Here is a 15,528-nt window from a genome sequence, read left to right on the forward strand (position 1 = left end):
GGGTTTGAACTGCCAGGCTTCTGGTTAGCAGTCAAGTGCCTTAGGCACTATGCCACCAGAACTATATACCTATATATATATAGGTATATGTGTGTGTGTGTGTATTTTTTGTTGTTGTTAGATGCTGTTGCATCAGCTTCAACTCATAGTGACCCTATGTACAACAGAACAAAACACTGTGTGTGTGCCATCTTCAAAATCCTTGCTATACCTGAGCCTACCATTGCAGCCATTTTGTCAATCCATTTCCTTGAGAGTCTTCCCCTTTTTCCCTGACACTCCACTTTACCAAGCATGTTATCTGTCTCTAGGGAATGATCCCTTCTGACAATATGACCAAAGTAGGTGAGACAAAGTCTGGTTATCCTCACTTCCAAGGAGCATTCTGGCTGCATTTCCAGCACAGATTTGTTCATCCCTCTGGCAGTCCATGGTACAGTCAATATTCTTCACCAACACCGCAGTTCAAAGGCATCAACTTTTCTTTGTTGTTGTTGTTGTTATGTGCTGTCGAGTCGGACCTGACTCATAGTGACCCCTCTTTGGGTTTCAAGGCCATATCACTACAGAAGTAGATTGACCAACCTTCCTTCTGAGGAGTGGGTGGTGGGTTTGAACCGCCAGCCTTCTGGTTAGCAGTCAAGTGCCTTAGGCACTACACTATTCACTATCCAGCTTTGACATAGGAGGCTACTGAAAATACCATGGTTTGGGTTAGGGGCACCTCAGTCTTCAAAGTACGATCATTGCTCTTCAGCACCTTTTTTTTTCTATTGTAAATGTTTTACAATAGAAAATTACAATTGTAAATTTAAAAAAAAAAATTATTGTGATTTGGGTGAAAGTTTACAGAGCAAATTCATCTTCCATACAGCATTTTACACACATTTTGTCTCATGACATTGACTGCTATCTCCCACAATGCAACAGCTCTCTTCCCACTTCCTCCCCGTTGCCACCTCTTCCCTCTTCCATCCAGTGCACACCTGCCCTCAAGCTGTCACCCTGTGCATACACAGCCCTTCTATTCTCTGGTGATTGATCTCTCCAAGGAGTCTATCTACCTAATGTAAATATTCTGCTCATAGCTCTTCAGCACTTTAAAGAGGTCTTTTGGAGCAGATTCGCCCAGTACAATATGACATCTGATTTCCTGACTGCTGCTTCCATTGGTATTGATTGTGTATCCAAGTAATATGAAATCTTTGACAACTTCAATCTTTTCTCCATTTATCATGATGCTGCTTATTGGTAACTTTGTGAACATTTTTCTTTTCTTTATATTGAGGTGTGGATAATCCATACTGCAGACGATAGTCTTTAATCTTCAAGTCGTCTTCACTTTCAGCAAGAATGGTTATGTCATCTGCATATCACAAGTTGTTAATGAACTTTCCTCCAATCCTCATTCCATGTTCTTCTTCATATAGTCCACCTTCTCAGATTATTTGCTCAGAATACAGATTGAGCAAATATAGTGAAAGGATACAACCCTGATGCACACCTTTCCTCATTATAAACCATGCAGTAGTATCCCCTTGTTCTGTGTGAATGACAGCCTCCTGGTATATGTACAGGTTCCTTGTGAGCATAATTAAGTGTTCTGGAATTCTCGTTCTTCTCAGTGTTATCCATAATTTTTTTTGATCCACATAGTTGAATGTTTTTGCATAGTGAACAAGTAAACATCTTTCTGGTATTCTTTGCTTTCAGCCAATATATATGGTATCAGCAACAATATCCCTCCTTCCACATCCTCTTCTGAATCCAGCTTGCATTTCTGGAAGTTTGCTATTAATAAACTGCTGCAACAATTTTTGAATTATCTTCAGCAAAATTTTACTTGCATGTGATATTAGTGCTATTGTTCAATAATTTCCACATTCTGTGGGATCACTTTTCTTTGGAATGGGTACAAATATGCATCTCTTCCAGTCAGTTGGCCAGGTAGCTGTCTTCCAAATTTCTTGGCATAGACAAATAAGTGCCTCCAGCATGGTGGTGTTCACTTGTTGAAACATCTCAGTGGACATTCTATCAATTCCTGGAGACTTGTTTTTCCCCAATTTCTTCAGTGCAGCTTCAACTTCTTCCTTCAATACCATTGGTTCTTGATCATATGCCACCTCCTGAAATGGATGAACATCGTCCAATTCTTTTTGCACAGGGTATTCCTTCCATCTTCTTTTGATGTTTCCTGCATCATTCAATATTTTGCCCATAGATTATTTCAATATTACAATTCAAGGCTTGAATTCTTTCTTCAGTTCTTTCAGCTTGAGAAATGCCAAGTGTGTTCTTCCCTCTTGGTTTTGTAACTCTGGGTCTCTGACCATTTCATTATAATAATTGACCTTGTCTTCTCAAGCTGCCCTTTGAAATCCTCTGTTCAGCTCTTTTGTCTTGTCATTTCTTCTATTTGCTTTAGTTACTCTCCATTCAAGAGCAAGTTTCAGAGCCTTTTCTGACATCCATTTTGGCCTTTTCTTCCTTTCCTGTTTTTTTTAATGACCTTTTGTTTTCTTCATGTATGATGTTCTTGATGTCATCCCAAAATTCTGGTTTTTGGTCTTTGGTGTTCAATGTGTCTAATCTATTCTTCAGATGGTCTCTAAATTGAGGTGGGATATAATCACAGTCATATTTTGGCTCTCATAGACTTGTTTTAATTGTCTTCAGCTTCAACTTGAACTTCCGTATGAGCAACTGATGGTCTGTTCCACAGTCAGCTCCTGGCCTTGTTTTGACTAAAGATATTGAGCTTTTCCATCTCCTTTTTCAACAGATGTAGTCTATGTGATTCTTGTATATTCTGTCTGGCAAGGTCCAGTGTATAGCTGCTGTTTATGATTCTGAAACATGGTATTTGCAATGAATAAGTTGTTGGTCTTGAAAAATTGTATCAATTCTAACTACCAGTGATTCTTCTGTGTTTCCAACTTTTGCAATCAATACATCTTGATTGCATGTTTGGTCAATTTCAGACTGCTGAAGTTGATAAAAATCTTCAATTTCCTCATCTTTGGCTTTAGTGATTGGTATGTAAATTTGATTAATGTAGTATTAACTGGTCTTCCTCATAGGCATATGGACATTTTCCTATCACTAACAGCATTGTGCTTTAGGAATGATCTTGATACGTTCTTTGTGATGACAAATGCCATGCCATTCTTCAATTTGTCATTCCCGGCATAGTAGATCACATGATCATCTGCTTCAAAATGGCCAAAACTAGTCCATTTCAGCTCACTAATACCTAGGATATCAATCTTCATGTGTTGCATTTAATTTTCTTCAACAACCACCAATTTCTTACGTTCATACTTTATACATTCCATGTCTGATTATTAATGGTTGTTTAAGCTATTTCTTGGGAGCTCTGGTAGCATAGTGCCTAAGGCACTTGACTGCTCACCAGAAGGCTGGCAGTTCAAACCCATCAGCCACTCCTCGGAAGGAAGGTTGGGCAATCCTACTTCCGTAGTGATACTGCCTTGGAAACCCAAGGAGGGGTCGCTATGAGTCGGGGCCGACTCGACGGCAAACAACAACAACAACAACAAGCTATTTCTTCCCATTTTGAGTCATGCCCTATCAGTAAAGGGAGGTCCTGAAAGCTTTACTCTACCCACATCATTAAGGTTGACTCTCCTTGGAAGAGACAGGTCTTCCCCAGTTGTATTTTGAGTGCCTTCCAACCTGAGGGGCTCAGCTTCCAGCACTATATCAGACAATGTTTCAGGGCTATTCATGAAGCTTTCCAGTAATATATGAGACAATGTTTCACTGCTATTAATAAGGTTTTCACTGGCCAATTCTTTGAGAAGTGGATGGACCCTTCCTTCTTACGCGTCTGTCTTAGTCTGGAAGTTCTGCTGAAACCTACCCACCATGGGTGACCCTGCTGGTATTTGAAATACTTGTGGCATAGCCTCCAGACTCACAGCAACACACAAGCCACCATAGTATGACAAATTGGCAGAGAAGTGGTATGAATATAGAAGTCCTATATTCACACACATACTTTGGTCATGTTGTCAGAAGGGACCAGTCCCTGGAGAAAGATATCATGCTTGATAAAGTGAAACAAAAAAAGGGAAGGCCCTCAACAAGATGGATTGACACAGTGGCTGCAATGATGGGCTCAGGTATAGAAAGGATCGTGGGGCTGGTACAGGACCAGGCAGTGTTTCTTTCTGCTGTACATAGGGTCACTATGAGTCAGAGATGACTCAATGGCACCTGACAACAACAACAACACACACACACACACACACATATATATATAACCAAAACCAAACCAAACTCGCTGCTGTCGAGTCAGATCCAACTCATAGGGACTCCTCCTTGGGTTTCCGAGGCAGTATCGCTACGGAAGTAGATTGCCCAACCTTCCTTCCAAGGAGTGGCTGATGGGTTTGAACTGACAGCTTTCTATTTAACAGTCAAATGCCTTAGGCACTACACCACAAGAGGTCCTGAAGACTTATAAGGATAGGGAAATGTTTCCGATTTAATGTGAAAGCAGAATATAGAATTTTGCATGCAGTATACAATTGTTTCATTTTAAAATAGACGCATTTCATATGTGAATATTTATATACACAGAAAAAAGATTGAATGAGACATCAAAATACTATGAATATCTCTGGATACGGGGATGACATAATATATTATTGTTTCTTCCTATTTTCTAAGTGACTCCCAGTGCATAAATATTTATTAGTTTATAATCATAAAAATTCTCAAATATTATAGGAATTAAAACACTTCTATTAAAAATTTGTCACTGTTCATGTTTTATAAAAATCATTTCAACTCTATTAGACTGGCTAGGGAATGCAATGATGTTCATCATATTCTTTACACATTTCTACATGTATGAAGAAATTCATAATTTTTTAAAAAATGAATATTGAAAAGTAGTTACATGATTGTAGGGTTTTGTTTTTTATTTTTAAGTAAGATTAGTGAGTAGACTAGAGCAAAGCACTCCCCCTCTGAACTTTGACAAACACTGGGATCATGTTTGCAGCTTTCCTCACGAGCAGCTATCTGGGCTGACTGACTGTATATATAACACTTACTGAATTTTCTGGAGACTCCTACAAGATGAAATCACATCAGAGGATTGGAAGAGACAGTTTCTTCTGGCTCCAAGAAATCTTGTTTTATATTTCTGGGTTGTAAGAGATTATTTTTTGTTAAGAATGAATCTTTACTCTGAATACTTAGAAAATTTCAGTTGCTGAATATTTATTGATCCATCACAATTCTCTTATTTTATAGTAATTTTTCTAAAATTCTTAATTCACTGTATTTGGCTAGAGTTGCAAAAATATATTTTCAGCAAAATCCCCAAACAACAGCAAACTCTCTGAGCTAGTGCTTCAAAGCAATACTTACTGTTCCAGTCTCAGAGGAAATCAAGCCAGAAGCCAGAAGACAACGCGCACACAGAATTTAAGGGAATGGTAGCCTAGTTCTAAGCTTCAGAAGAGGGAGTAAGTAGAATAAAGTCCAATAAGATTCGTTTACTTTATTTTACTTATTTTTAACTCGATTTGTTGTTACACAGCAAGTGATTTACTGCTATTTCAAAGCAGATCAGAACCGACTGGACTTGCACCTAGCCTCAGCTCTACTTCACCTTTGTTCTGACAGCGGCCTGCTCCAGGGAAAACAAACAAACCACACCCCCAAAAGGCCTTTCGGAGCTAGGGCTGGGAGGTCCCGTTGATTGGTTTCCCCGCTGCCCCAACCAACCAATGATTGGCTACGCGTGGAGACGAGGTGGGGCTAAGGCAAATTGCGGGAATTAGAGGGCTTTGGGGTCCAAACTCCAGCTGCAGACTGGGAGACAACCGGGACTGGAGGCTCATGGCTCGGCTGTATGTTTGTGTGCTGGCCCTGGTGGCTGTGCTGCTGCTAGGGATCGCCACCATCTCCAGATCGAAGGGCCTGCGGAGCAAGGAGCCTCAGGGGGAGTTGCGAATTCCTTCTCAGTTCAGCGAAGAGGAGCGCGTGGAGATGAAAGAGGCGCTGAAAGGTGAACCAGGATTCCCTTTGCCTACCTATGCTCACATGCGTGTCCTGTCTCCCTCCGCAGAGGGTCCGCTGCTCAAGTTTGAGCTCTGCAACCCACCCTAGGCCAGCCCCAGCCCAGCCCCAGCCTGATCACAGCGCCTCAAGCCCCGCTTGGGGGACACCAGTCTCCCCTAGATCTGACTCCTGGAGACTCCCGGCTCTCCCTGATTAGCCGTGGAAAGCTGCAATTTCGCCACTCTTGGTATGGTTGTGGCCCACCCTACCCCCTGCTTACTTACCTCCAATATTGCATTTGATTTTCTTTCTACAGCACTTCTGGTCTTTGAAACTTTTCACGTTTTGAGTCTCTGTGGCATTTTAAGACTGGTATTGTTATGTGCTTTCGAGTCGGACTGACTCATAGCGACCCCTCCTTGGGTTTCCGAGCCAGTATCACTACGGAAGTAGATTGCCCAGCCTTCCTTCTGAGGAGTGGCTGGTGAGTTTGAACCGCCAGCCTTCTAGTTAGCAGTCAAGTGCCTTAGGCACTATGCTACCAGAGCTAGATGATCTTAATCTTATCTAAGGGGGATTGTTGTTGTCATAGCGACCACTCCTTGGGTTTCCAAGGCGGTATCACTACGGAAGTAGATTGCCCAACCTTCCTGCCCAGGAGTGGCTGGTGGATTTGAACCGCCAACCTTCTGGTTAGCAGTCAAATGGCTTAGGCACTATGCCACCAGAGCTTCCAAGGGGATTTGAGGGAGGAAAATTGAGTCTTAGATCAGTTAAATGGTCTTCCCCCAAGTCCCCACAGAGAAAAGTGGGCACTGGGTGACAACATCTAGTACCTATAGAACCCACTGGGCTCCACCTGGCTCTAAAGGGGAGAGGGGAGCATGAGGTGATCCTAAGGTGTAGGATGTTCCTAATTTCTTCTCTTAATTGAAGGACATCTCTCCACTAAATCTCTAAACAAGACTAAAAACTCACTCACTTTCTGAATCTTCATTGACCCCGGGGGAAAGAGGAAAGTTTCTGTTGAGTGTTAGAGTCTGTGGGATAATAAGATCCTTCCTAAACACTGGGAGTAGCTCCAGTTTTTTCCCTCTCATTAAATAATGGATTAAGAGAAACTGCCTACGCAAACATGTGCAAGCAGATGCAGGGACCAAAAGCTAACCCCTGTGTTCTGGTTACCTAGTGCCACTCTGACAAGACTATACCACAAATGGGATGGCTTGAACAAACAGGAGTTTATTCTCTTATAGTTCAGGAGGCTAGAAGTCCAAGTTCAAAGTGCCAGGCTCTAGGGGCTGGGTGAAAGCCCCTCAATCTTGGGGTCCAGCTCTGCCTCCTGCTTCCAGCCCACTGGAGCTAGAGGCGTTTCTACACTCAGACAGCTGCTGGCTGCTGAGGCTGAGAAGCCCAAGGTTGACAAGTAAAAAGGCACAATCCCCATGTTACCAAACCACATGGCAGGCCATTAATATAAGTCCATTGAAAGTCCCAAGGTGAGCAGAGCATGGAAGGCTACTAAACAAGGACATGGCTACCTGCAAGGTCCAAGCATCCCATATGCTAGAGACCATTCCCCAAGGTTTTTGCTTATATACAGGAAGCAGACCACATTCCCTAAGGCAGCTACTCAGCTGCTTGTGGTAGATCGCACCATGGAGTTGATTGCCAGTCTCATTGTGGGAAATAACTACCACCAGCTGCCCAGTCACTCAACCAGGCCCAGCCAAGTTGACACACAAACTGAACTACCACATTCCCACCCCTTGTCAACTTGGCATCTGTAAAGATCTTCATTAGGTGGCATCTGTACAGATCTCTCTCACTGGGTGCCTCCAGTCCCCTAGTTCCTGAGTGGCGACCTCACCCGCTTGGCCTGGCAGGCCCCGTTCCTTTCCCTCTTGGGCATGGCAGCCCTGCCCCCTCACTCTTGGGCAGCGAGTATGGTTCCATCCCACTGGCTCACATGAACGAGCAGCCCCATCCACACTCCAGAACCAAGTTGGTGAAGGCCTGGCTCTTTGAAACCTAGGAGGCTGTTGTTATTCCACCCCGAAAGGCCATGGTCCTACCCTTTCAGGCTGAAGTAGCTCTGCTTCTGTTTCCTTGGTCTCTCCACTTCTGCTGATTAATGCCGAAGGCAACCCACTCCACAGAAAATCTTCCAGCCCTAAAAACACTTGGCTTTCTTGCTCCTTGAGCCGGCTAACCTGCTACTCCATTTTATGCCGGTCTTTTCTACCAATTAATGCCCGAAGGCAACCCATTCCGCCAGGAGGCCGCCTACCCAAAGGCATCAAGCTTTCTCCTCCATGGGCTGGTAAGGCTGTCACTGTGTCACGCCAGTTCTCTTGGCTCTGCTACTGCCATCTCTAATGCCGGTCTCTTGCTCTGCTCCTGCTGTCTGTCATGCTGTATGCTGTGGTCTCTCTGCCAAGGTCTCAGGTCAAGGACACCGTCCACTCCTATTTCCACATTTTAGGCATCAGTCAGAGCAGCACCCCACTCTCTCGGTACCATATTGCCTCCCTTAGTAAAGAGGGCCCTGCTAATCCATGGTGTGAGGTGGCAACATTGATATGCAAAATAACATCACCAATAGGTCAAATACTTTTGGGAAGCAAGGCTCTGGGTGACCGCATATTTGATACTTTTCTGCAATTTTGTCAGCATGAGGAAATTGGTTGGTTGGTCCTACTTACACTAGACAAAGTGATCAAAGAGCAAGATGAGTTCAGGGCTGCTGAGTCACAGCTTAAGAGCAGCGTAAAAGACCTCAATGTTTCTAGTTGTGCTCTGAAAGAAAACCTTGTTTCTTCTAGTAACAGAGCTGATATTGCTGAAAACCAAACCCAGAGTCTTATTTTAAGAGTGGTTGAGTTACTATGCCAATAAATTGCCAGCCCACAATGGTGTCTGAAGTTAAAGTGAGGGCATTGATTGGGAAAAAATGGGATCCTGAAACCTGGAATGGGGACATATGGACAGGTAGTCAAGAAGATCAGGATATGAAGCCTGTAAATTTTGTTGAATCCCTCCCACCTGAAGGGATGGGAAACCCTCATAAAACCATCATCCCCTCCACCTCAGTTTGATGGGATTAACTCAACTGTTCCTGCTGAGTCATTGCTTGAGGCAGAGGCCATGGAAGACATTGCTGAATGTTCTCAGGAACTGCCCCCAACCACGCATTGTTGCTGCTAGATCTATAACTAAAGTTAAGACCAAGTGAGCCCCAAAAGGTGAAATACAAAGTGTGACTGAGGAGGTGGTACGCTACACCCTAAAAGACCTCCTTGATTTTGCTAACATGTACAGACAGAAACCTGGAGAATATGTATAGAATGGCTACTGAGGGTATGGGATAATGGTGCAAGGAATATAACATTGGATCAGTCTGAGTTTATTGATTTAGGCCCACTAAGTATGGATTCTTCATTCAGTGTTTCAGCCCGAGAGGTTAGGAAAGGACCTAATAGTTTATTTGCTTGGCTTACTGAAGCATGGATTATGCAGTGGCCTACCTTAAGTCAAGTTGAGGTACCAGACCTGCCTTGGTATAATGTAGAAGAAGATATCCAGAGGCTTAGGGAAATTAGACTGTTAGAATGGATTTATCAGATTAGATCCCTAGAGCCAGAAATAGATAGTCTAGAAGACACACCTTTTACTAGTACAATGAGGAATACATTTGTGAAAGGAGCCCCAGCATCCTTGAAAACTGCTGTGATTGCTATTTTATGTAAGCTGGATTTGACAGTGGGAACTGCCCTAATTGAACTAAGACACTTAACTACTATGAGGGCTGATTGGACCCCATGGTAGTAGGGCCAAGTGGCAGCAGTTAATCGACAAAGGCAAGGTAGATGTAGTTACCATAATGGACAGCAGAGTCAGAATAGCAATCAGAATAGTCTGACTCATGTGGAATTATGGCATTAGCTACTTAGTCGTGGTGTTCCTAGTAGTGAAATAGATGGCAAACCTAAATATTTACTTGATCTGTATAGACAGAAGAATTCTAAGTCACGTGAACAGTAACCTAGATTGAATCGCCAGAATACATAGTCATGGCCTCTCAATCAATTCCCAGATTTGAGTCAGTTTAGACCCACAACCCCTTGAATGAAAGGGAGGCCGGGCCCCTTTGAGGAAGGACCCCACTACATTGCCAAAAATTTATAATGTCAGTCTTTCTCCCAGCCTTCCCAAAAGGGATCTGAGGCCTTTTACGAGAGTGACTGTTCATTGGAGAAAAGGAAATAATCAGACTTTTCAGGGATTACTGGACACTGGCTCTGAACTGACACTAATTCCAGGAGAGCCAAAATCATTGTGGCCCACCAGTCAGAGTGGGGGCATATGGAGGTCAAGTTATTGATGGAATCTTAGCTAAGATGCATCTCACAGTGGATCCAGTGGGTCCCTGAACCCATCCTGTAGTGATTACCCCAGTTCAAGAATGCATGATTGTAATAGATATACTGAGAATTGGTGATTCCCACATTGGGTCCCTGACATGTAGAGTAAGGGCTATTATGGTAGGAAAAGCCAAGTGAAAGCCATTAGAACTGCCTCTACCTACAAAAATAGTAAACCAAAAGCAATACCACATCTCCCTGGAGGGGTTGCAGAGATTACTGCCACCATCAAGGACTTGAAGGATGTAGGGGTGGTGATTCCCACCACATCTCCATTTAATTCACCTATTTGGCCTGTGCACAAAACAGATGGATCTTGGAGAATGACTGTAGATTAGCATAAACTTAATCAGGTGGGGACTCCAATTGCAGTTGCTGTTCCTGATGTGGTTTCATTGCTTAAGCAAATTAGTACATCTCCTTGTACTTGCTGTGCAGCTATTGATCTGTCAGTGCCTATTTGTCAATACAAATTTCAAAGGACCATCAGAAGCAGTTTGCCTTCAGCTGGCAAAGCCAACAGTATACTTTCATAGTGCTTCCTCAGGGGTATATAAACTTCCCAGCACTGTCATAATTTAGTCCATAGGGATCTTGATCGCCTTTCCCTTCCACAAGACATTACACTAGTCCATTATATTGAGGACATTATGCTGATTGGACCTAGTAAGGAAGAAGTATCAATGACTCTAGACTTATTGGTGAGACATATGCATGCTAGAGATTGGGAAATTAATCAACAAAAAATCAGGCACCTTCCACCTCGTTGAAATTTCTAGGGATCAATGGTGTGGGGCGTGTTGAGATATTCCTACTAAAGTGAAGGATGAGTTATTGTATCTGGCTTCCCCCACAACTAAAAAGGAGGCACAATGTCTGGTGAGCCTCTTTGGATTTTGGAGGCAACATATCCCTCATTTGGGTGTGTTGCTGTGGCCTATTTATCAAGTGACTTGGAAACCTGCTAGTTTTGAGTGGGGCCCAAAACAACACAAGGCTCTGCAACAGGTTCAGTCTGACATACAGGCTGCTTTGCCACTTGGGGCATATGATCTGGCTGATCCAGTAGTGCTTGAAGTGTCTGTAGTAGATAGAGATGCTGTTTGGAGTCTTTGGCAGGTTGCTATTGGTGAATTGCAATGCAGACCCTTGGGATTTTGGAGCAAAGCCCTGCCATCCTCTGTAGATAACTACTCTCACTTTGAGAAACAGCTTTGGGCTTGTTACTGGGCTTTAGTAGAGACTGAACACCTAACCATGGGCCACCAAGTGACCATGAGGCCTGAGCTGCCCATCATGAACTGGGTGTTGTCTACCCATAGAGTCATAAAGTTGGACGTGCACAGCAGCACTCCTTCATTAAATGGAAGTGGTATATCAGAGACTGGGCTAGAACAGGACCTGAAGGCACAAGTAAGTTTTATGAGGAAGTGGCCCAAATACTTATGGTCTCCACTCCAGTTACATTACCTTCCCTCTCCCAGTCTGCACCTATGGCCTCCTCATGATCAGTTGACTCAGGAAGAGAAAACTCATGCCTGGTTTACAGATGGTTCTGCATGATATGCAGGCACCACTTGAAAGTGGACAGTAGCAGCACTGCAGCCTCTTTCTGGGATTTCCTTGAAGGACAGTAGTGAAGGAAAATCCTCCCAATGGGCAGAACTTTGAGTCATGCATCTCACTGTTCATTTTACATGGAATAAGAAATGGCCAGATGTTCAATTGTATATGGATTCATGTGCTGTCACTAATGGCTTGGCCAGATGGTCCAGGATTTAGAAGGAGCATGATTGGAAAATTGGTGACAGGGATGTATGGGGAAGAGGTATGTGGCTAGATCTCCCTGAATGGGCCAAAGGAGTAAAGATATTTGTGTCTCATGTGAATGCCCACAGAAAGGTGACCTCAGCAGAGGAGGACTTTAACAATCAGGTGGATAGGATGACATGTTCAGTGGAAACCAGACATCCTTTTTCCCCAGCCACTCCTGTCATTGCCAAATGGGCTTATGAACAAAGTGGCCATGGTGGCAGGGATGGAGGTTATGCATGGGCTCAGCAACATGGACTCCCACTTACCAAGGCTGATTTGGTTACCGCCACTGCTGAGTGCTCAATCTGCCAGCAGCAGAGACCAACACTGACTCCATGATGTGGAAACATTCCTTGAGGTGAACAGCCAGAAACCAGGTGGCAGGTTGGTTACACTGGACAACTTCTATCATGGAAAGGACAGCATTTTGTTCTTACTGGTATAGATACTTATTCTGGATATGGATTCACCTTCCCTGCATGCCATGCTTCTGCCAAAACTACCATCCGTGGACTTACAGAGTGTCTTATCCACTGTCATGGTATCCCACACAGCATTGCTTCAGATCATGGGACTCACTTCACAGCAAATGAAGTGCAGCAATGGGCCTATGCTCATGGAATTCACTGGTATTACCATGTTCCCCATCATCCTGAAGCAGCTGGCTTGATAGAATGATGGAATGGCCTACTAAAAACACAATTACGGCACCAGGTAGGTGGTAATACCTTGAAGGGTTGGAGCAGTGTTCTCCAGGAGGCTGTATATGCTCTAAAACAGCATCCAATATACGGTGCTGTTTCTCCAACAGCGAAGATTCATGGGTCCAGGTACCAAGGGGTGGAAACAGGAGTGGTCCCACTCACTATTACCCCTAGTTACCTACTCAAAAAATGTTTGCTTCCTGTCCTTGTTACCCTATGCTCTGCAGGTCTGGAGATCTTTGTTCCAAAGGGAGGAACACTCCCACCTGGAGATATAATACTGATTGCATTGAACTGAAAATTAAGAATGCCACCTGGCCATTTTGGCTTCCTCATGCCTCTGGATCAACAGACAAAGAAGGGTATTACTGTACAATCTGGTGTGATAGATCCTGATTACCAAGGGGAAATTGGACTGACATTACATAATGGAGGTAAAGAAGAATATGTCTGGAATATATGAGATTCTTTAGGATGTCTCTTAGTATGACCAGGCCCTGTGATCAAAGTCAATGGAAAATTACAGCAACCCAATTCTGATATGACTACTAGTGGCCCAGACCCTTCAGGATGAAGGTTTGGGTCACCCCACCAGGCAAAGAACCACAACCAGCTGAGGTGCTTGCTGAGGGCAAGGGAAATATGAAATGGGTGGTGGAAGAAGGTAGTTGTGAATATCAGCTATGACCATGTGACAAGTTGCAGAAACGAGGACTATGATTGTTATATTTCTTCATTGTATATGTGCATCAAATATTTTTGTTTCTTTCTGTTATAAACTCTGAAATGTAAATAAGGTTAATGCACTACAGTTGTACGCATGTTAGCATATCGTTAGGTGCAAATATGACTTTATAATTGTCCTTATTTAGAGGTTATATATGGTTAAGAAGATGTGTACAACTGCCAAGTTGACAAGGGGTGAACTGTGGTGGTTGGAGCTGTGTGTCAATTTGGCTGGACCACGATTCTGTGTAGTTTGAGCAATTGTGATGTGGGTTGTTCGCATGATGGGATCAAATGTATATATTTCGAGCAACCGATCCATTGAAGGAGAGTTTCCCTAGGGGTGTGGCCTGCTTCCAGTATATTTATGGACATCCTGGGAAAAGAGACTCTCTTCTTCTGTGGATCAGGATCCTGTTGTGCTGCCTACAACTGTCTGTGAGTGAACAATCCACCATTTGGCCTGGAGATCTTGGATTCATCATTTGCTGAAGTCAACAGCCAGTATACTGCCTGCCAACCTTGAGCTCGTTAGCCCCTGCAGCTGCGTGAGTAGGGAAAAGCCTCCAACTTGACATCTGATCCAAGAACTTTAGACTTGTCCATTTCTATAAGTGTATGAGCCATTTTCCTAAGATAAATTTCTCTTTCTCTCTATATATGTATGTAAGCTTTCTTGGTTTTGCTTTTCTAGAGAACCCAGCCTAACACACTCTGTGATTGGACATAAAATGTGCATGAACTGGGATGATAGGTCTCAGAGGCAAGCAGGGCTCTCCCATAGCATAGGATAAATATTCCTCTAAAGGCTTTGAGTTACAGCTCACTAGAACCTCTTCACATAGAAGAGAGCAAAAACTAGTCCAGAATCTAGAGTAAGAGCCTTTATAGCAACATAGCTTAGAATTCTGAGTTCAGATCTTGGGTCTGCCTCTACCAAACTCACTGCCATTGAGTCAGATCCAACTCATAGCGATCCCTCCTTGGGTTTCCAAGGTGGTATCACTATGGAAGTAGATTGCCCAATCTTCTTTCTGAGGAATGGCTAATGTGTTTGAACCGTCAGCCTTCTGGTTAGCAGTCAAATGCCTTAGGCGCTATGCTTCCTGGGTCTGCCTCTAGTAGGCAGTTTAATCTCACTGAACTTCAGCTTCCCTATCTATCTATGTGGTGGGCTATGGTATAGAGTTGATCTTAGCAAAACTTAGTATAGAATTTTGTCTTTAAGATCCTCTTCTTCAACATCAAGCTGCCCAGGTGCATTTGTTCCCATGTGTTCTTGGATGAAACAAATATTCTTATGACTCATTGGGTTTCCACCCCAGTGGCATTTGCATTTGATAATGGACTCAGAGGGACAAACCAGTAGTGGCAGTTTGGGAACTGAGACACCTGGGTAGGAGGAAGATGTTATCTGAGGACTAAGAAGCTTGTTTGGGAATTTCTAAATCCACCCTTCACAGCCATCATCTCCTCCGAGAGCTAGGTTGAGAAGGTCAGGGAGACTCTGGTGAGCCAGTTCCATGCAGCATAAGTCCACTTTCAGTACACAAACCCTCACTGATGGAGGTACCCAGGACAGTGGGTCACTTGAGAATGATAGAGCTCAAAAACATCAAAAGGAGGGGTGGTTCCAGAGGTAAAGTGAAATGTTAGGAAGAAATTTAATCTTTGCTCTGATCACACAGGTCTGGGTCAAAATCTACTTCCCCCAGATCTTGAACATTTTTTTTCATTAAGAATCATATTAGCCTGAGCTAACCCTGAAAACCTGGGTCCCAGCTCTGCTGCTTGTTGTTGACCAATCTTGAGTAGCT

General features: G+C 43.5%; 1 protein-coding gene across 1 annotated transcript in view; it reads left to right on the forward strand.

The window, feature by feature from the left end:
- Window positions 1-5,880: 5,880 nt before the first annotated feature.
- PM20D1 (peptidase M20 domain containing 1) overlaps window positions 5,881-15,528 on the forward strand; it is a 36,335-nt gene continuing 26,687 nt past the window's right edge. The window contains exon 1 of the mRNA XM_007953341.2: window positions 5,881-6,049. Coding sequence (XP_007951532.1) covers window positions 5,881-6,049 — 169 coding nt within the window. The remainder of the gene's footprint in view (window positions 6,050-15,528) is intronic.

Source organism: Orycteropus afer, unplaced genomic scaffold (assembly GCF_000298275.1).
Source record: "Orycteropus afer afer isolate SDZICR_OR568_19922 unplaced genomic scaffold, OryAfe1.0 scaffold00013, whole genome shotgun sequence".
Taxonomy (NCBI): domain Eukaryota; kingdom Metazoa; phylum Chordata; class Mammalia; order Tubulidentata; family Orycteropodidae; genus Orycteropus; species Orycteropus afer.